The following is a 22,627-nucleotide window of genomic DNA, read 5'->3' as shown; positions in this document are numbered from 1 at the left end:
CAATGCGCTACTCTGCATTACACTGTGTCTAGAGGAAGCTCCATGGGTGGTGCATAGGCATTCCCATGCAACTGCACGTTTTTTTTTATATGAATCTCAAACTACAAAAAAATGGTAGACCAGGAGAAGTGCCAAATATACCGAGCCTCCTCGAGGTACGTGCAAAGAGGAGAAATGTTTCCATTTCTGCTAGTTTTATTTCTACTTTGCATGTGTGCTGTATTGTACAGCACTCATACAAAGCTGGAAAAGTGTTAAAGAACAGTTTTTGTACTGAAAGTGCCTCCTTCCAGTATACAAACTATTCATTACAGAACTCGCACATCCTTTCAGTATTGCACAAGGATGTGTGTCTTGCTGCATGGCAGCCAAAAGTGCGGCAGTGCAGGGAGAGCGGTAAACGGCACCATACCCAGTATATATGGATCTGTCCTGCTCTTGTCCTCCCATGCAACCAGTGGGGTAGGTAGCAAGGAGGGGCACCCCACCCTCATAAGCACGGCCGCAGGGCGGCCGCTGCAGGGATTGCCAGCCCCCCAGCCACTCCCCCGCTTTTAAATACAGGCAGCAACTTGTCTGGCTACGTCACTACATGCAACCTCCACTCCTTTGCAAAACTATTTCTAAAATCTGGGCCAAGATGCCTCAGAATAGCTGCCATCTGAACACACACAATAGAATGTAGAACGAATGCTAAAAGTAGGAAATTATCAACCGTGTCTTTTTACCAAGCCTGTAGAACATTTCTGGCAAGAAACCAGTCAATATTTTGAAAATGCTAAAACAATATCAGGACCCGGTATTAAACCCAGTATTCTGCAGAGTTCACCTATAGACATAGAGGCTGATTACAATGCTCTGACAATCAATATATTTCCCACATTATGTCAATCTCACGTTGACAGAGGATGCACTGTAAGGAAAAAATGAAAACATTAATGGCCTCATTTATGAGAAGTGACGCATCGCTGCATGAAAGCACACCTTGGGGCATGATGGATGCGTCATATTTAATGTATGGCACATCATGTTGCAAGGAGTTACAGATACGTCAGTATTTCTGATGTATCTGTAGGCGCAAAAGTGACGTATTGCTGGAGTGTGTCCCATAAGTGATGCAACTCCAGCAATGTGTCCTTTCACATGAGGCAAGCCCCATGTGAAAGGGCCTGCGTCAGTCATACGCCTGCTGTGAAGCAGGTGAAAGATATTGACGGACTGGCATCCTAGAAGTGGCACACTGAAATCTCATAGATTTCAATGTGCCACTTCTACGAGGCTTCTTGCGGGGGAAAGCCCACCCTCAATACATTAGTCCTAGTGCAGGTATAATGTGGCGCAGGGGTTTACAAAGTGACGCATCTGCCTACATGCGTCACTTTGTAAATAGGGTGCAACATGGTGCATTTTTTACGCTGGTGGTGCTTCACAAACAGTGACGTACCGGCGGCGAAATAGTGACGCAAGGCCTCATAAATAGGACCCTACATGCTATTTCAAACATGCATACGGGCATTGAAGCAAGGTCACCAGCAGCTAGGTACACAACATCTAGTGGTCAGTGTGGCTTGGTGACTAGAAATAGCAAGGTGGATGGCTTATAATGTTTGAGATATCCTATATAAGTTGTAGGCAGTGTTTGAAATTAGCGACTCGTAGTAAGTCGCTATTGGCTTTCTCTTGCACTTTTTACCATTTTTTGGGATGATCGCCAATCTTATTGTTTCTTTCATTTTAGTTTCATGGCCCTTTATTGCAAGATGTTAAACAAAAAATAGTATTAGACATGACAGCACTAACTGCACTGCTCTGAATCCACAAAATAGGAGAGCCATTCCATACTGTATTCAAAAGACCTCTGAACATGGAAGTTGGTGAGTGCATGGGTGAGGTGTCTATTTTTCATTGGAAAGTACAGAGGGAGGTCCTGTGTATGTAACATTGGGGCTCAGTGCATGGTGGAACATTTGCAGGTAGTTTAACTGTATGTGTGCAGTGCTCCATGTATCCCACAAATACATGACCAGTGATGGCCTGCAGTGGCGTGGACCTCAGTCTTGTAATTGTTAATACGGGTTTTCGATTTTTTTCTTTTTTGGAGGTATTTTCGCATGATCAGGGTTTTGTGGTTGCCTTTTTCTTATATGAGAATTCCTGAACTTCTGGGTGCCCCTTTTGGAGGGCGCAGAAGCCACATTGACACTTTCAATATATTCAATTCAAATAGTTGTAAAGTTAAATTGTTTGCAAAAAACGAGAGTGAAAGTAGAAGTAGAGGTTGGAAGAATGTACTTAAATATTAGCAATTTAAAAAGTAAGGAGTAAGATAGGATTATGGGGCTAGGAGACAAAGGAGATGAATGCTTATTGTTGAGAGTGCATTGTAAGCTTTTGGTACCACCACTTTTAGAATATTAAGAATTCGAACAAAATGCAGCTTTGCACCAATTTATTCTTAAACATTAAACTTTTATTTTTGAAGAACAATTTCCAGCCAATGGCATTCAAGTAATTTCATTTTAACCAAATGTAATTCAAACAAAATGGATGCAAATTATTGGCAGAGAAACATCTGTAGGAAATCTCGATTGCTAACGACAGATTTGGGTTACAGGAGATTAATTAACTCCGTGAACAATCTCTATTATGTTGAGCATGTTAAAAAGTTTCTCATGCCAGATGCCCACAAAAGAGCAGCTGGTGCTTTGTAAATTTGTGAGACATACAGATGGCATAGGTCTTCTGTAGCGGTAGACATGTTCGGCCACGATTATAATTACTGGGGATTATGTCAATGCACGTGCAAAACAGGATATTGTCCCGAGATTGTCATCCATCATTGGGATATTTAACCAGCAGAGGAGGGTGCATATACCATATTTTTACCAGGGTCCCCTCATACACTTAGCAGAATCTCACAGATGAATATTAAACCAGGTCAAACTTTCAATTAAGCCAGAGTAGTCACAGTAATTTCGGTAATTTAGCGTTACTCTTTGATGCAGAATTATCGAAAGTTACACGATTACTACTTCTCGCAAAATTAAGAGTTATTTGTTGAAATTATTTTTACTGGAAGAGCACATTTAGCGAGAGGCTGCACGCTCTCACAATTCATATTCTCTTGTATTTAGTGATATTTTGTAGTGCAAAATGCATCCTCGTGCCCATTTTGGACACAAAAAAGCATTTTTGTGCTAATAAATAGTGGTATATGCAGAATTACTTTTCTTGCCCATAATTCAAGCCTACTCTTACCACATGATTATGTTACGCAGAATTACAAGGTTTACACCCACCTCTAAAGAAAACAGACAGAAAAGAGGAAAAACATACCAAAAATCAAATTCGAATTGTGAATACTATGCCACTTTCTGACACAGCATCCTTGCATTTACCACACTCTGTAATTATCCCACTTTGGCAAATTATATTTACCTGGTGCTTACATATGAATCGTCCGTTTCTGCTGTATAGACAATCTAGGCCTTAAGCATTTTTTCTTAGCATATTTTCCTAGTCCATTACTAAGCTCCAATGTGAGAACATTGGTGCTTAGTAATGGGTTAGGAACATTTTCTGGTCAGATGTGCCCCCTTGTGCCTGGTAGCTACAACTTGCTACTCAAGTCTGTTGAAATGAACCCCAGGGACTGAGATTAACACACTGCACACCGTTCAATGCATTGTTATTCAAAATTTGACAACACTCTGGTTCTCGCCTGAGAGACAAATCTGGTTGTGTCCCAAGCAATCTGTAGGAGACACATATGAGCAGAGAAAGTTGCAAGCAGGATTAAAATAAATGGGAAGTTAGTTGTTCGGCTTTGCCTCTCAAATCACCCCCCCCCCCCCCAAAAAAAAAAGGACAGGGGTAAGAGGCATGCCTCGTTTTAATAACTGAGCTCTCAATAGTGTTCCTATATAGGGCATTCACTTGGGGGGATACAGTCGCCTTTATGATTGACAAATTCTTTCTTACAAACACAACCAGGAGCACAAATTCTGGGGCAGGCTAATAATGCTTGCTTGTAGTTCTCGCAGGTTCTCTGGCATTGCACTTCACAGGCACTGTAATAGGCATTTTCTGGACATAAGTCACAATTCTCTTTCAGTACACAGAATTCAGAACCCTCATGCTCCAGGATGTACCCGGCATCACAGATACATCCAGCGACACACTTCTTGTTGCAATGCTTGTTCAAATTTCGATCTGCACAGTTTGCTTGACAACTAGCGTCACACAATGTATAATGTTGGTCTTCGGGGCATTCTGTGGAAGAAGGTAATACAAGTTATTGGCACAAAGACGAAAACATTATAACCCATCAAGTCCTGGTGTAATGCTGGGGATCTCAATGGCCTCTTTGAAGTATCTTTCCTTGTCTTAAGCTGGCTCAGTAATGAACTGAACATGTTAATAAATTCAAAGCATAAGTAACTTAACGACACCAAAGGCAGACAAGAGTTACCGCACCTCACACAGAGTTCCAACAAAATAAGGTCCGGGCACTTCCTTTCTGGTACCTGCCGTCGTTCAGTACCACTGTCCAGCAGAAATTGAAAATGTATTATTTGGAATGGGCACCGGAAGATATGGTAGTCCACAACAACCCCATTTGCATTCCTTAACTCTATGTGGCAAAGGCGCCGTACAATTTTAATCTACCCCCTGCACATGATAAATGTTCCTTTGCCATTTCCTACTGTTTTGATCTTATTAAATCTTATTAATACATGAAATCATTCTTTAATTCGCTTTTTAAACTTCAATATCTTTTTAACTGCTATGGAATTTGTTCAGTTTACTGTACATAGCTATATTCTGCAATGTTTATTGATGTTTTTATTGCCCAAATTCAGTGGTGTATTTATGGTATTCCAAAACATATTTATTCCTTCTTTAATTCATATTGATGAAACATTTTTTTCATAAGAGCATCCAGCCAACGCGTTTCAAAACTAGTCACAAACATCATATATTGTATCAAGTGAATATTGGCGTCACGTTTCAAACGGCATATTTGTCTTCAAAGACTTTGATGAACATGGCATTTGCAACGTGATATTTATCAATGTATCATTCTGGATTTACTCATCTCTGTATACTATGAGACAGGACGAATGCTTGGACTGGATGGACGATATCCGTGATTGAGATTACAATTGGATGCCAAAATTCACTTACATAATATATGATGTTTGTCATCACAATCTTGGCCCAAAGCAAGGATGCCAGTTTCTGTATATAGCCTTTTTTTCTTAACATACTCAGAAGAGAAACTTCTGCTGACTCCGAAGGATCCCAGCTTAAGTTTTGGCCTAGCAGCTGGCTGACATCTCCGTGAGGAGTGTCCAGTTCGTGACCAAGACAGGGTCATACATCCTTATCCACCAGGTAAAGCGGTTAGATCATCCAGAAGGGGGTTTTCTTGGCAGCTCATACATTTACTCCCTAGACATGTAGGTTAGGGTTAGCATCATAGGAGTACGCTCAATTTTTATGATCTTTATATGTATGCATATATAACCTGTCTCAACAAGATGGTGGAACTCTTTGTTTTATTCACGTTGTTGACACTCATTATAACCTTTGTCTGCTTCTGTCTATTAATCAGCATGTCCATGTTTTCTATCCAAGAATCACTTTGGTTCAATAAATATTGAAAATGCCCCCTTGTGTATTCTTTGTATATTTCTCTAGGCAAAAGAGAGCACGAGTGACTGGGACAAAAGTTTGAAGCCTTTCACCACAGTTCCTAAGGAAACAGAGTTGTCATGTTCAATGGTTGCCAGAACTGTTCGGTAGCTGCTTAGGTTTAGGGGACTAATGGGGGCACTGTGAGCTAGCTGGTCTGAGGCACAACATAGCCTGAGGGGGTGCATCAAATCAGACCATCCTAAATTTATGTCATCTGCAAATGTGCAGTTCCTAGAGATAAATGGAAATTACATGACAGCTCTTTGTACTTTTTGGAGCTATTTCTCACTATAAACATTAACGTTCAATATCTCCAGTTCTACTAATTGGATTTTTGTTGTTTTGGTCTTGTTTTGTTTATTCAACTATGTTATATTTTCCTAACCTGGTTTGGGATCCTTATTGTGTGGTCTTTTAATTGTTCTTACTGTTTGAAGTGTTGCACAAATACTTTACACATTGCCACTACATTAAGCCTGACTTCTGTGTGCCAAGTTACTGGAGGGTAGCACAGGTTAATTTAGGGTGTACCTGTCCCTTACCATGACTAGGATTGTAGTTGCTGCTTGACCAGGGTGAACACCCCACTCAACCAGTAACGCAGTTTCTAACACAAGTCAACACTGGTAATACTGCTTTACCTGTGAAGGGTTCTATGCTAAATTCTAAACCATTAGTACTAAATTGGCTTTGGTTGTAGAAGTGGATGAATGACACTAGTTGATTAACAAAGGCGTAAAGCATCTTTTATTCACCTTGATTCTCAGCCACTTTGACACCATCTTCCTTCACATGTCATTGTCCGGACTCAATGATACTGGGACGAAGGATGCTGCCATTGACTGAATTATCTCTCACAGCCAAGATTGCATGCAAATTGTGAAGGTTTCTTCTTATTTCTCCACAACAAAATTAGTGCACTATGGCGTTCAACTAAGGACCTTATATATATATATATTATCTACTGGCGGTCGCCAGTAGATAGTTATAGTTAGGATCGTGTTTCCATAGGAAATCCGCAACACTTTTATTATCTACGTGGATGTCAGAATTGATCACCTGCTTAGGCAGTTCAAGGGGCAGGATAAAAGGAGAATCAAAAACTCGCACCCAGCATTGCACAAGAACATAGTCCTCACATTTGGTGGCTCTTTTGAGATCTACTCTAATCGCTTCTTTGAAATACCTTGGCTTCTTCCTAGTACCTTCTCTAACACTGCATTCCCAGGTATAAGTAATTCATTTTTTCCGCATTGTCATTCCATATTGTTGCCATTTACTAGAGCCTATATTTTTACGGCTTAAGAACATTTTGCATTTTACTTCTGCTAACTAGTAGTAAAGTGCCTGCGCTCCACCTTTTAACATGATCAAAGTGGCATACTCCTAATTGGAATATTTAACTTACCTGTACGTCCCTAGTAGGTCGTACAAGGTGCTCCTAGGGCCTGAAAGTTAAATACTACCAGTGGACAACAGCACCTTCTGGGCCATCAACTACAGTGCTAAAATAGTTTTAGGCCTAACCTGTGTAGCCTGGCTGTAGCAGTGAAAAATCTGAAATCAAGACTGTCAAAATAAAGCCATTTGCCGCATAAAAAACACATTTTTAATGTTATGTTACCCCTGTGTAGGCCTTCTAGCTCACAAGGCAGGGTACATGGCATTTTAAAAGTAGGACATGCAGAAATGTAATGTTAACATGTGCTTGCAGTAACTAGCACCCAAAGGCAAAATACATTTCACTGTGGTAGGCCTAGTTGTGCAATGTACAGATTAGAATTCTAATATTGTATCTAAGGAATGGCACTACTATAGAAGTAATTGAACAATAATTATTAATAGTTATTAAAATTCCAATTCAGTAGTGAAGTCAGATTTTTAATAAATACTAAGGAAAGGTAACTTTTAGAAAGTGTGTTTTTTAAAAACCTTTATTAGTATTCAATATACCAACAGCAAAACAACAGTCAGCATTATGCTAGAGCGCACATACAATGTACCATGAATCATATCTATTGCAATGGTCCAACAATGGTTTACCTCCTTCCTACAGAACCGCTCTCAACGAATAAAAATAAACAACTTCACGTCTGACCTACTACTCATAACTAGGGGTGTTCCACAAGAATCAGTTCTCTCCCCATCACTGTTCAACATCTACATGTAGCCCCTCAACGCCATTCTAAAAAAAGCTAACATCCCCTTCCACCTATATGCGGACAATACCCAGATCTACCTAAAAACATCCTCGATAGGAGACAGAAAGAGACTAAATGACACTCTAAGAAAAGTCCAGCTCTGGCTATCTCACAACCACCTAAAACTCAACCAAAATAAGAGGGAAATCCTTCTAATATCTAACAATGTGCAGACCCCCCAAGTCACAGAATGGCTAAAATCCATTAATGCTCTTAACTGCAGTCTTACCCTTGCCGACTCTGTAAAATCACTGGGAATCACTCTGGCCGACGTTTAAACATGAGCAAACATATTAAAGGCACTGCGAAGAGCGCATTCTTCAATCTAAAACTACTCAACAAAATCAAACCCTTCATCTCTCCCAATGACCTTAAACAGGCCACACAATCTTTGATTTTGTCCCGATTCGACTAAGGGTATTCAACCCTCACAGAAACAGCAAACTCTCACTTAGGTCCCCTCAGAACAACTCTGAATGCAGCTGCTCGGATGGTCAACGGAGTAAAGAAATAAGACCACATCTCTCCCTCTCTGAGAGAACTAAAATGGCACCCAATTGAAGCATGTTCCACTTCCAACTTCAGAACTGCATGTCTGACACACAAAGCTCTTCACACCGATAAACCTGCCAACCTGGCTTCCAAACTCAAAAAGGCAGGCCAGATGAGGAATCTCAGGAGCCCTAACACACCACTCCTCATTCCTCCCAAAACTCGCAAACAAAAAACTTTATCACGCTCCTTCTTTGGAAATCCGCCTAAAATTTGGAACTCCATCCCAGTCCATATGAGGACTAACCCCTCCTTCATAAACCTCAAAATACAGCTCAAAAACCTCTTTTTCAACCGAACTCATCCGAATGGAAAGCTTCCGCCCATTGAAACAGAGTTCCTCTGCCACAGGAATCTCACCCAGCGGAGAATATAGACACTTCAATAAGAAGGCATTTACATCGCCTGCCTTTTGATTCGCTCCTATGATCCCCTCCAGGCCTTTACAGGACAAGACAATGCTGTTTATTGAAATGATTTGTGTCCAACTGCATCATGATAAATGCTGCAAAGCGCTCTGATACCTTCGGGTCTGGCAGCACTATATAAGACTCAAATAAATAAATACATTTAGCAAAGCACAATAGCATAGTCGGTGTATGTCAGAGGGTATACATAGCCCAGGCAGAGGTGAGAGACCGGTTGGTAAGCCCGGGTTCATGCACAGCATCAAGTTCATCATCACCAGCTCCAGCCTCACCTCCGAGAGACAGCACACCACATTTCCATTGTACAGAAAGTTTAGCTAGGCAGCCACCATGCGGAAACCCCCGCATTTGTCCCCAAACTTGCCTTGCACTTCCAACTGTGTCCCAGTCATATTGCTAGTCCACCATTACAACACAAGCATACAGTGCTTAAAAGGGCCCCATTTAGATAGGACTGTCACCTAACGCTGCCTCCTGAAACGTGATATTGTCTGTGGCTCTCCTTTTTTAATATTTTTATTGTGTATTAACTGTTGATCCTCGTGCTTTTTAAAAACGGTGCTAAATTGTGCTTTTATTGTTATCTGCCTCCCCAACACGATCGCATTGCTTGCATTTAAAAGTTTATGCACTAGACTCACCATTTGGGTGTTTTTTCGCTACCCTACCCCCGACCGCCATCTTAGGTGTGGGTCGGAAGCGCTCCCACGTCGCTTCCGGGATTAGCGCTCTAGTTCGGACCGTCACCCCTTGCCATACACTTCTTAGGTGAGGAAATGGTCGCGCGCAGCGCACGCGCGCAGCGTCGCGCCGGAGGAGCGCCAGAGGAAAGCCCGTCTGTGCCCGTCCGGGCCCGACCGGGCCTAGGGCCTGCCAATATGCCCGTCGCGATATCTTTGCAGGACAACCGTCGTCGGTATGATGCAAGTGAGCTCCTGTCATTACGACCTCTTAAAGTGGATACATGTGGGTACCTTGTGAAGGATGGGCAACCTTTTGTCAGCTGCAAGAGGTGTCGTCCAGGGTTTGGGGCCCATAAGGCTAGAAAACATTTAGCATGCGGTCTGCTGAACTGCAGGTCACTGCCCTGTCATGCCACAGAAATAAATTCCTTAATCCTGGACCAGGACCTCGATGTCTTATTTCTAACAGAGACATGGACTACGTCCACATCAGGCCCAGATATGGTTCGTGCCCTTCCACCGGGATTTGTTATCTTGCATCTCGATAGGCCCATGGGTCGGGGAGGGGGTATGGCCATTCTGTACCGTGATACGTTCACGTGTAAAACGCAGGAAGCCGGGGTTAAGGACTGCGAAAGCTGTCAATTTTCCCTGCGGCTCTCCCCCACGGCCGCTATTTCAGGCCTCCTGGTTTACCGCCCCCCGGGGGCAGTGGCCGGTTTCATTGACTCATTAATGGAATCCGTTACCTGCATAGCCTCCTCTACGACGAACTTTATCCTACTAGGAGATTTGAATCTCCATTTCGAGGACTCAATAGACGTGTCGGCCACTAACCTACAATGCGACCTGAATGCCATGAAATTGAGACGAATCAACTCAGGGGCGACCCATGAAAAGGGTCACCTGCTAGACCCTATTTTTTCCAATATGGAGTACCTGACTGCCCCACCTCCCCTTGCCCTCCCATGGACAGACCACTCCCTGGTCTTATTCAGTTGGGCCCCTGGGACCTGGGATTCTCCCCCACTTAGGACGTTCAGGACGGATAGAGCCTGGTCGAGGCTCCCTATGGATAAATGGGCGACCCTTTTGGAATCAACATGCCCCCATGGGGACTCTGACCCGGCGGCGGCGGACGCCAGCCTAGAGACCTGGCTGAGTAGCTCCTTAGATGCCATTCTCCCAATGAAAAAGATGCTCATCAGGGATAAGAGAGTGGGCTCGGCCCCATGGTACTCCCCTGAACTGAGGGCTCTGAGAAAGAGCTGTAAAAGGCTGGAACGGGAGTGGAGGAAGGACTGGGGAACAGTTAGTAGGAACAACTACCGCTCAGCAATGAGAGCATATAAGAACGCGATAAGGGAAGCTAAGATCCAACACTTCAATGAAAGAATCTGCAAAGCCACCTGCTCCTCAAGAGAATCTTTTAAAGTAATGAAAGAGCTAATAAAAACTCCCGACTCACCGGTTATACACAACAATCCCCAGGGAAAATGCCGGGAGTTGGCTACCTACTTTAACTCAAAAATCGAGACCATCCTACGCTCACTCCCTCAGCCAACTGCAGTAGCAGAGCCAATTGCTCAGCAAAGGGTAGGAGCCGCTGAGCTGGACTTTTTTGGCCCCGTGACTACGGAGGAAGTGCTGGGTGTGCTTGGGAAATTGAATAGTGGTTCTCCCAAAGACCCTGTCCCGATGCGATATCTTAAACAAGTCGCGTCGACAATTGCGGCCCCAGTGACCGAGTTGATCAACCTGTCGCTTTCACAGGGGGTGGTGCCACCTGGATGGAAAGAAGCAGTTGTAAAAGCTCTCTTGAAGAAGCCGAGCCTTGATCCCACTGACTTGGCTAACTTTCGGCCGATCTCCCTGCTCCCTGGGATGAGTAAGGTGGCTGAAAGGCTGGTTAACTACCAACTTTCGAATTTCCTGGAGTTCAATGGCCGGCTACGGGACTCCCAGACAGGATTCAGGCCTGGACAGGGTACAGACACCGCCCTTCTGGCCGTGGTGGAGGAGGCCAGATGCATTCTGGATTCAGGGGGGTCAGTGGCAGTGATCCTCCTGGACCTGAGTGCGGCCTTTGATACCGTGAATCATCAGGTATTACTCCAGCGACTGGAAGGGCTGGGTGTCACAGGGAAGGCTCTGGGATGGCTGGCCTCCTTTTTAGGTGGACGGTCATTTGAAGTTTGGGAAGGAAACGAGAAGTCCCCCCCTTTTGCCCTCCAGTGGGGGGTTCCTCAGGGCTCATCACTGAGCCCTACATTATTTAATGTATATATGGCCCCCCTGGAGGATGTGGTGTCTCCGTTCGGCTTTAACATCATCAGCTATGCGGACGACACGCAGCTGGTGGTGGGGCTTTCTGAGCTAGAAAAGCACCCAGCGGCGCTCCATTCCTGCCTGGAGGCAGGATTCGGGTGGATGTGTAACTCATCCCTGAAACTGAACGGCTCTAAGACCGAGCTCATGATCTTAGGCCAGTCTTCCTTCTCCCTTTCTCCCAGCTGTTGGCCTGACTGCATGGGAGCTCTTCCCAGCCCAAAGAAGGAGATTAAGAGCCTGGGAGTGTGGCTGGAGCAAGACCTGACGTTTAGTACACACGCCAAAAAGACCGCGGGTGTCTGTTTTGGTATGCTCCGGTCAGCCCGCAAGATTCTGTCACTCCTCCCTGAGGCCTCTCGCAAGTTGCTTATACAGGGGCTCATCATCTCCAGGCTGGATTACCGCAATGCCCTCTTCTTGGGCGCTCCGGAATCCACGTTCAAGAAGTTGCAGCAGGTGCAAAATGCAGCAGCCAGACTGCTAACTAATGTCCCCAGAAGGCAGTCTGCTAAACCAGCATTGAGGGCACTGCATTGGCTCCCGATAAGGGAAAGAGTAACCTTCAAGGCTCTCTGCATGGCGCAGAAGAGTCTGCAGGGGAAGGGCCCAGCGATCCTGAGGAATATGATCCAACCTTACAAAGCAGCAAGGGCTCTTCGCTCTGATTATAAATTTCTTCTCCAGTCTTATAGAGTAAGACGAGCCCGCACTGGTGGGAGACGGTTCTCAGTGAATACGGCCTCCGCCTGGAACTCCCTGCCACTCAGACTCCGGGCAGAAACCAATACTCTGCGTTTCCGTAAACTTTTAAAAACCCACCTGTTTCCGGTTTGAGATGATATGCGCTGGGCGATGCTCCGATCTACTGACAGCGCTGGGATGCCCAAGGGTAACCGTGCGCGGTATAAAACTCCAAATAATAATAATAATAATAATTTATCATTTGGCCTGCTGGTAGAGGGTAATGTTGAGTAGTGGACTTGTAGCTGTTCCTCACTGTAGACCATATCTAGCGAAGCTTCTCTCACTGTAGGTTATTTATTTCTCCCCATGTAGATGCGACTCGTCTCTTTTCCAGTAAAGAGCAATAGTGACAAGCCATCATATATTACATGGAATACGAGCTGTACGGCTCACGACTGCTACATTAAGTGGGTGATCCACTGATATCCCAGCCATCTCTGAATTTTTTTAAAAACACTGTGAAGCAGTAGGCAAAAATGGATGGGCAATGCCAGATGAGGCATATTAAGTCTGAATTGCGAGTACCACACTGTAGGCAATAGAAATCCAGCAGAAGTTGCTGTATGGCCAGAATGAGAAGCGTGCAGTATAGGCAACACAACCATTTAAAGTGGGTAAAGTGTAATCGACAATTAGGAGTCAATTTCCCTGTCTGCATACAACAGTATGTCCACACACTATCAGTAATTGTGCTCTTAATGTCCTCTTCCCAAAGATATGTGTCTCCAGCTGTCACCATATGGGTTCTGTTTGTAAAATAGAGTACAACATGTCACTAATTGTCTGTTAGTTGGGCTAGTAATGATTGGTTCCAGGGCAATTATTGATGGTGCCTCCATCGGGAAAGTAGAATTGTGTGTTTTATAAAGTGCCATTAGCCTAAGGTATGTAAACCTATCCACTATAGTGCACTTTACAACTGCTTCAATGGAGAAGTAGTTCACAAATTGTCCCCCTGGCTAAATATTCCCAATCATGTGCAAGCCCACCTCTATAGCCTACGGAGGACTTGTGTCTCCGGAATAGGTTGTATTAATGTACAATGGATCAGTGATTGTGCTGGGGCATGAAGTGTACGTAGTTTCAGTCTATTGTAGATGTGGTGCCAGGCTCATTGGGTGCAAGCCCCGAATTAATCTCTGCATGGCCGCAAGTGCCGTTTTGACCAATCAGTGCTTCAAGGGGATGGATTTTACTGTGTTGTGCTCTATTGCTACATGTGTGTTGTATGTGGGCTTATGCACAGGTGTAGTCCTCACTTCCTCCCTGAACATATTGTCCTGGAGGGCCCCCAGTGTCAATCACCATGTGCAGCTTTATGCTTAGATGCTGGCATCTCCAGTATGAGTTGGACAGGGAAGTGGTCTGATAGTGTATGTGGGAGATGTTCTATCCATTTCACCTATGATGATATGTTTTGTGTGCCTAACCAACCATCTAGCTGGACCATCTGGAGACATGTATTTCCTCCCTGGCTGGAGGCCAAGTTGAATAGGCAGGGATGACTCCTTGGAGCACAGCAAAAGGGTGGGGATGTGAGAATCCCTTTTTGTCATTACAGTGTAAAATCTTGCCTGAGTGTAAAAATCCTGTTTGAGAGGTCTTCTGAGTTCACATATAACACTAGGGAATACTTAAAAGGAAGAGAACAGGATGCCAAGACAATTCTTGTGTATCCACTGTCTGGTAGCTGGAGATTCCTATTTTACTGTACCAGACCTCTGCCTCTGTGTTTGTTGTGGCTACAGTGTCTGCATTAAAGTAGATATTATTGTTAGATGTGGGAGGACACTAAGATTACTAGTGTACATTCCTCACATACACCTGGCCTCAGAGCTCAAGCTGAGTATAGCCAATGACTTTTGCCATCTTGGAAATGCCCAAAGAAGTTCGAATTGGCCACAGAAACTTTTATCCTATAGGTTAGGGCATGCCCAGAAGCCATTCCCATGACTAGCTAGGGTACAGGTAAAAATGTGGCACCTCCAGGCACCCACTTCAGATCACTACCTGGAACTGTGAAAGATCAGAAAAGGTCCGGACCTGCTTACTGTGACCTGAGATTAGCCCTGAAGAACTGATCATGCTCTCTCCTGTACCCGGAGCAAAGAAGTGGACTTTAATGGTCAGCTGCCTGACCTCATTTGTGGCTACAGGGAGGTAACAAGCTACAAGATGATTTTCATGCAACTGTCCAGATGACCAATGACTTGAACTGGACCCTGCTGTGGGCATCTGCCTGATGCCCCGTGAGTCTAAGTGTGCCTCCCTGAGGTATGGGAGGGGGTTTTAGAAGGGTACATCTGTGTTGGATTGGAACTGAAGAGAATAGTTCAGACGGTAAAATCTTTGACCACGATGAACCTGGTTGGTGTATACAACTCAAGCTCCATTGCCGTCAGCCTTAAATTCCACCTTAGATCTGGTCTACCGTGGCCATTGACTATTACTGGCTCTTTTTGCTTCTTGGTGCCATTCCTACTTAAAATTCTTCTGTAATTTGGGTTACTTTGGACAAATGTGTTGTTCTTGAGGCTAAGTCACTGCATTAGCTTCTTTCATCCGTATGGGGTGTGGTTGAGCACTCCCCAGTTACCCTATTCTTCCCCCTCACCCCTCTTCCCCCATAAAGTTGGTTGCTACACCTTGTGATCATCTTACTATTTTTAGGCATCCTGGTACATGATTACTGCCTTTTTTCTCATTCAACTATCCATAGATCTTGTAAAGGAAACTATCAAAGGCACATAATTATTATTCCTTTTTGGCATAGAAAAGGTTTTGTATCTACTTTTACGACCTCTGTATTGATTGTCAATAACATGCTTCTAGGCATCTTTTGCAATTGTCTACTCGAATGGGTGTCTGTTACCCGTACATGATTTTCACCATCTGTGATAGACCATGGCGAGATGCAACATGCTGTGCTTGTACATTTATTATGATCTATGGCTTGCAATGCTATGAATTCTATTTTACTGTACTGGGTTCCTGTATGTCACAATGTTTATGCATACTTGTTTTATCTTCTGATCATTGCAAATGGCAATAAAAAACTTTTGAACATGAAAATGTATAAAATTCATATCTCTGGTTCTCCTTATTGGATTTTGTTTGTAAAAATGTCTGCTAAGTTTATATCTTAGGGCCCCATTAGGACGGCGGGCGGACCTTCGTCTGTCCGCCACCCTAGCGGTGCTGAGACCGTCTGCCAGCGGTGCGGCGGTCCCGCACCACTGATTAGGATGCGACCACCACCCTAGTAGTCGCATTCCGCATCTTTTACATTGCGGCGGATGCTGCTGTAGGCAGCACCCACCGCAATGCCAAAGAAGCATGTTGTGCATTGCCATGCACAATTTGACAGGGACTGCGCGGTGCCTGCCACCTTTTGCATGGCAATGGTACCCCCCAGTGCACCCCCACCCCTCCGCACCCCCGGGGGCCCGCAACAGGCCCCCATAGCCAGTCTCCGCCTGCCTTTTTGCGGCTGAGAATCTGCCTTAAAAAGACAGGCGAAGAGGTCCATGGTAATCACTACGGCGGTGCCTCTAATGCACCGCCGCAATGATTGCCTGGTTCCGGGTTCCGCAAGGCCGGCGGAAAAGGACCTCCTTGCAGAACCGTGGTGGTCGGTCTTTCTGATCGCCGCGTAACAATAGTGATTCCCACCACCATCCTAATATGGTGGTGGGTAAATCACCTCTTGATGGCGTGCAGATCGATCCGCATGCCATCCTAATCAACCCCCTAGTTTGAGATTTGTATTGCCTTGCATTTTGACTTCAATACTGTTTTGGTATCTACATATATTACACATTGCCCTAAGTTAAACCTGTCTGCTCTGTGCCATTGCTACCAGGGGATTTAGCTTAGGTTAAGTTAGTGACCTTTAGGGTTCACCAAGACGGGGGTTGTCCACATACCTTGAGGTGGGTAGTCATCCACCCGGCATAATAATCCCATTTCCACCTAAAAATGTTAAAGAAGTTATGTAAATTCCTTTATTTGGCGTGCTGATAAATTGATGCTCAGACAATGGTCATTTTGAGACTTGAATTACTACAAGGTGCGGCTTATAGGCTCTCTTATTGGCATGATTGATAAAACACAGCTGTTTTGGAACTAAGTCTTGTGGATCGTTTTTGACCTTCAAAGACAATTTCATGTCTCTTTGTTCAAAATTTAGCCTCACTGACTTCCAGATTGATGAATTCTGTTAAAGGTACCGTTCCTTGTTCATCACAACTCCCACCAGGTATCTTCAAGATAAATTCCAACCATACCACTCATCAAGGCTAACTTGCTCTGCTAGGGCTGCTGAATTTACTGTTCCCTATTGAAAGAGGAAACATACTGGAAGGTGCTCTTTTGCAATGAAGACACCTAGGGAGTGGTATGCCCTTCCTCTTCATTTCAGACTCATTTCCAATCATCTGAATTTCATGAAAGCGGTGAAGGCACTGCTCCTTCAGTAGGGCGTTTTATGGCTGGCATTTTCTTTGATCCAAGATGTGATTAATAAAGTCACAAAACAATGGCTTAATCAATTTAGTAAAAGAGGTAAGGCAAAACAGTCAAGACGGACCTAACATTTTTTTTAAATAAAAAGAAGGGGAAGAAAAGGTGGAGAAAATAAAAAAAAAAGGGAAGAGGAGGAAGAAAAAAGAAAAAAGAAAAAAAAAAGATAAGGGTTCACCCGGCTCATATACAGGAGTCTGTTTTTTTGATTTTTTTTCTTAGCAACTGACGGGAAGGATCCAGGTCAGATCACGGGAGCCCCCACAGGCGACAAGATCGCCAGAGTAGGTATAGGAGGGGTTCCTCAGGGGGGGTGGGTGGTTTGCTGGGTGGTTGGGGCAAAAGGGGTAAAAAAAAAATTCCCATATACACATCAATAAATACACCGGATATGGAAGGGAGCAGGGCCTGTGGTGGTAGATGGAAAGGTTAATATGAATAACAAAATTAAGTTTGTCAGTTGGAATGTGAATGGCCTAAGAGATAAGAGGAAACTTACAAGGGTTAAGGAATATTTATTTAGGACAGGGGCTCAGGTTTGTTTATTGGAAGAGACCCACTTAGAGAAAAAAGAGTGTGAGACCGAGCTGGGGAAGGCTAGATGGATACAGGAAGTCCTATGTTCTGACCAGAATGGTAGCATTAGAGGGGTATCAATATTGATTAGAGCTAACGCAGGAATTAAGGTGGTGAAATATGACACTGATCGATCAGGAAGGTGGTTGGTGGCGTCTCTACAGTGCCAGAGTATCCCTTTTGTATGTGCTGTATATTACGGCCCCAATCAAGATCTTCCAGGGGCACTCCTGAAGCTTAGAACAATTCTTTTAGATCACACAGGGCCAGCTATCTTAGGGGGTGATTTTAATTTGATTTTAGATGATAAGCTGGATCGAACATCGAGGGTCAAATTTACAACTCCAGTGAAATCCCGGAGAGTTAGAAACAGCACAAGGAGGGATTTTTCTTTTTATAGCCGCAGGCATGGCCACCATTCCAGAATAGATTTTTTCCTTATTGATCAGGTGTTACTTGCGGCAGTTGACACTACCGAATATACCCGTGCCATCTTGTCAGACCACTCAACAGTGGAGTTAATCATTACTTTCAAAGTAAAAGAAATACAAAGGAGATGGACCCTAGATAGATCTATGTTACTAGAGGATGAGACAAAAATGGATCTGATAACTTTGACAGAGGATTTCTTTAACAATAATATAGCCTCAGCCAACCAACAAGTGGTTTGGGAAACATATAAAGCGTTTCTGCGGGGTATGCTGACCTCCATGTCAATTGTTAGGAATAGGAAGAATAAGGAGAAAAAGGAAGAAGAGCTTCAAAAAATCAAAGTGAAAGAATTGGAACTCCAAGCAGCCTCTGCCAATCATTCTAGTATAAAACCTCTCCTACAAAAGGAACTAGATGCTTTGCGAGCAGACTATCAAGCAGGCTTGGATAAAGTCCTGAAAGGTAGATGGGACGCCAGCAAACTTCAAAAATGTTCTTATGGGGAGAAATGTGGTCGCCTTCTTGCTTGGAAATCTCGAATGGACAGAAATAGAAATATGATCACAAGTCTCACCCAGGAAAGTTCGGGTATTGTCACAAGTGATGATGAGAAAATTAGGGTTGAGGCTGAATCCTTCTTCAAAACGCTGTACTCTGTTAGATTAAACCAATCTCCTTTGTCATTGGAAAGCTGGTTAAGTAAGATACAGCTCCCATGCTTAGCTGAAGAGAATAATAGTTTCCTTGCGTCGGACATAAAGGAAGGTGAGGTCAGAGCTCAGCTGATGAGAATGGCTAAGGGTGAGGCAGCTGGACCCGACGGCCTGCCAGTAGAAATTTACAGGATAATTATAGATCAAATAGTGCAAGTTCTCACAACCCTGTTTAATAAAATTTTTACGGGCGGCGAGAATGCTCCCGACTCATGGGCAGAGGCTACTGTAACGCTAATCCTGAAACCAAATAAGGACCCATTAAAGATCGAATCTTACAGGCCAGTCTCGCTGTTAAACACAGACTATAAGGTTTTTGCCGGTGTGCTTGCAGCCAGACTGGCCAAAACGGTAAAGACAATTATTCATCAGGACCAAAGGGGTTTCATCCCAGACAGACAACTAAACGAACTGACATTTCAGGTTATCGCAGCAATAGATGTTGCTATCAGCAAGAAGCTCCCTTTGACCCTGGCAGCAGTGGATGCCGCTAAGGCATTTGATCAGGTAGATTGGTTATATCTATGGAGGGTCTTGGAAGCCTTTGGCTTCCCAAATAAGTTTGTAACTGCTATGAGGTCTCTTTACCGCTCCCCACGGGCAAGGATATTAATAAACGGTCTTTTAACCTCCTGGGTACCAATTGCTCGTGGAACTAGGCAGGGCTGTCCGCTGTCGCCTTTATTGTTTGATTTGTATATTGAGCCTTTTGTTTGTTTACTTAGATCTGAACCAGCATTTAAACCCTTTAAGATTTCTGACTTAGAACTAAAATTCGCATTATATGCTGATGACCTTCTTATGTTCACTTCAAACCCAGGGGTCGCCTTGCCCAAATTGATAGCTCTAGCTGACGAATTTGGGGCGGTCTCTGGTTACTCCATTAATAAAGATAAAACCGAAATCATGGAGTGGAACCAAGAGGTTAGTACGGTGGGCACCAAGTCAAAAATTAGATACCTGGGGGTCCTTTTGACCCAAAAAATTGGGGATATCACCAAAATTAATATGGAAAAGGTCTCTAAGGAGGTCTGTGCTTTACTGCAAAGATGGTCATCACTCCCTCTAAACATCTTTGGGCGGGTTAACCTAATAAAAATGATTATCCTTCCTAAACTTACTTTCCTATTTAATTCTATTATCTTTTAACACTGTATCCATTAAAAAGTTGCAAGGGAAATTGGGTTCCTTTATTTGGAACTCTAAATCGCCAAGGGTAGCATGGAAGAAGCTTAGGAGATCTTTAAAGGCAGGTGGTTTGGCCTTTCCTGATCTATTGGTCTACTGCCACGCTTTCCATTTCAAGAACTTTAGACCCTTGGCGGGGGAGATAGAGGCAACATCATTAGGTTTATTATTTCAAGCACTACTACGAGATATACCACAGGGCCAATCGCATTTTCTTTTTAAGTTTGGAGACCCAAAATTTTTCAAAAAAATAAGACTAAAGATCCTGGGGACAGCTATTAGAAACTGGGTCTTTGTGAGGCAGAAGATCGATATTCCCTATTACTCAGTGCAGGCTCCAATCTGGGATTCCCCAGGAACACCGGCCTGCCTTGACGATTTACTATCTCGTCCTCTTAGGGCCGCTGGGATTGAGCGCTGGGGGGATCTCCAGGTTGGCTCACAGCTTCTCAGTTGGGAGGCAGTATCTGGTCTTACTGGGGGTACTCTTACTAGGTTTAAATATCATCAGTTATCCAGATGGTGGCTATCTAAGCCCTGGAATCTCAATAACCCTAATCCAAAATTTGATTTAATATATAGGAAAAATAAGTGGAAAAAACAAATTTCATACTGGTATACAGCTATGTTAGAAGCTGAGAACATCTGCGAATCAGAGATGCAAAAGCTATGGAATAATCTACTAGTATTGGAGAATGTGGATTTGGTGGATATTTGGGTTGACTCATTTACTATCTTGCAGGCTGTGGTAAAACCGGCAACATTAAAGCGGAACCATTTATATACCATGTATAGGGCATATATATCCCCAAAGAAACTTATGAAATTCGCCAATCTAGATTATCATTGCCCAAGATGCAGATTCCTGGCCGCAGATGATGTGCATATGTTGGCTGTATGTCCAGAAATAAAAAATTATTGGGATTCGGTACAGGGTTTCTTGGGGGAGGTTCTGCAGACACCAATAGTAATAACAATTAATACTATTCTTTCCGGACTAGGAGTTGCCTACAATATTGAGGATATTAACACAAGGTTCATTTTCTACGTCATACTCCTAGCCAGGCGTGAAATATGCAGAGCCTGGAAAGATCCGTTACCTCCATCTTTTTCAAACTGTCTTAAACATGTTATTGTTACCAGTAAGTCAGATATGGCATGTGATCTCACAAGTTTTGATAAAATTTGGAAGCCCTTGGTGGCATGGCAAGATAGGTAAAGGTAAAGGTAATTTGGTGTTCCTATGATTTACCTTGGGCCCTGTCGGTTCCTAAATCTCCCCAGTAACGCAGGGAGTCAGTTTTGGCGTGAAAAGGAGTGGATTGGGAAAGCAGTGGCAACTTGAGGGATTAGGCATGGCTCTGTATGAACTTGGTCGCTTAACATTAGGGCCGGATAGGATCGACCTTTTCAAATTGAGTTGCCTAAGCTCCCTTTAAGAATTCCATAATGGTATATGAGGAAACCAAAAAAAAAAAAAAAAAAATAAGACGGACCTAAAATGTGGAGGCTGAAAGCAAAGGGCCTTCTAGGTAATCTGGGTACATTCATAGCCATTGTTGCTTTGTTTACTTGACCATTACTTACAGAAGCTACCATATTCAATCCAACCATGGCCCGTCTCGGATCTGAACATGGAACATCAGCTACCACTTACATAACCTGACTTTGTCAGGTACAGGTTGAAAGCATAGGGCACAGAGAACTGCAACACTCAAATATCAGCACACCTCTGCTTCTTAGTGTAATGCTGTAAAAAATGCATGAATGGATTGCTTGATCCATACATAGTTCATTGTATTTTCATAATTTGCCCTGTCTTGAAAAATATCCATATCCAGACCAAAATATATGATGTGTGATTTACTGAAAAATATGCAATATTTATATTTTATAAAGAACCTGAATTAATATACAAGGGTTTCTTCTGAAATGAGTCATTGTGACCGTTCAGTTCTGTGGCGCTGTACAATACTTAGAGGATGCTCTACCCTTTCCATTTTCTTATCCTCAGCTACATAGAACTGCTTGAAGAGATCCAGCCATTTGGCAAGCTGTCAGCACTGCACATTCCCATAACTAGAAAATTCATTCACTGTCCTAATTGCGATTTGAATGTTTTTTTCACTTTTGATTTTGGTAATAAATAAATGTCCCATAGAACTTAGGGAAGTGTTTAGAAGTCTACAGGCATATGAAACACTGAAGAAGAGGGCTAAACCTGATCACTGCATTGATAAGACTGAGCAGACCTCTGGTGTCTATTGGCCTGTTTACCCGTTGAGTCTATCCTTTTCTCTAGACAACTATAAACTAGAATGTCATGAGCCTTTTGTAATATTAAATAGTTTCTTAACTGCTAGGAGAGAATCTTTTCAGCAAGTGAAAACAATAGCACTCTACAGTAATAGCTAAATGTTGCAGGGTTTCATGTTCTAAGACCTTCCTTTTTTCAAGATCTTTTTTTCAAAATGAGTATTCCAACTGATAGCAGGACACCAAAAAGGTGATATTAAAATAAAAGAAATGCCCAATGCTAAGAAAATGTTTCTTGAACT

The 22,627-nt window shown here is 43.4% G+C and overlaps 1 protein-coding gene across 1 annotated transcript in view; it reads right to left on the bottom strand.

Moving 5' to 3' along the window:
* Nucleotides 1–2,448: 2,448 nt before the first annotated feature.
* The window catches only part of LOC146809252 (uncharacterized), an 88,006-nt gene continuing 67,827 nt past the window's right edge, over nucleotides 2,449–22,627 (bottom strand). The window contains exon 5 of the mRNA XM_085614850.1: nucleotides 2,449–4,272. Coding sequence (XP_085470976.1) covers nucleotides 3,920–4,272 — 353 coding nt within the window. The 3' untranslated portion in view covers nucleotides 2,449–3,919. The remainder of the gene's footprint in view (nucleotides 4,273–22,627) is intronic.

Source organism: Triturus cristatus, chromosome 7 (assembly GCF_964204655.1).
Source record: "Triturus cristatus chromosome 7, aTriCri1.1, whole genome shotgun sequence".
NCBI classification, from domain to species: Eukaryota; Metazoa; Chordata; class Amphibia; order Caudata; family Salamandridae; genus Triturus; species Triturus cristatus.
This window is presented reverse-complemented; position numbering and strand designations above follow the sequence as displayed.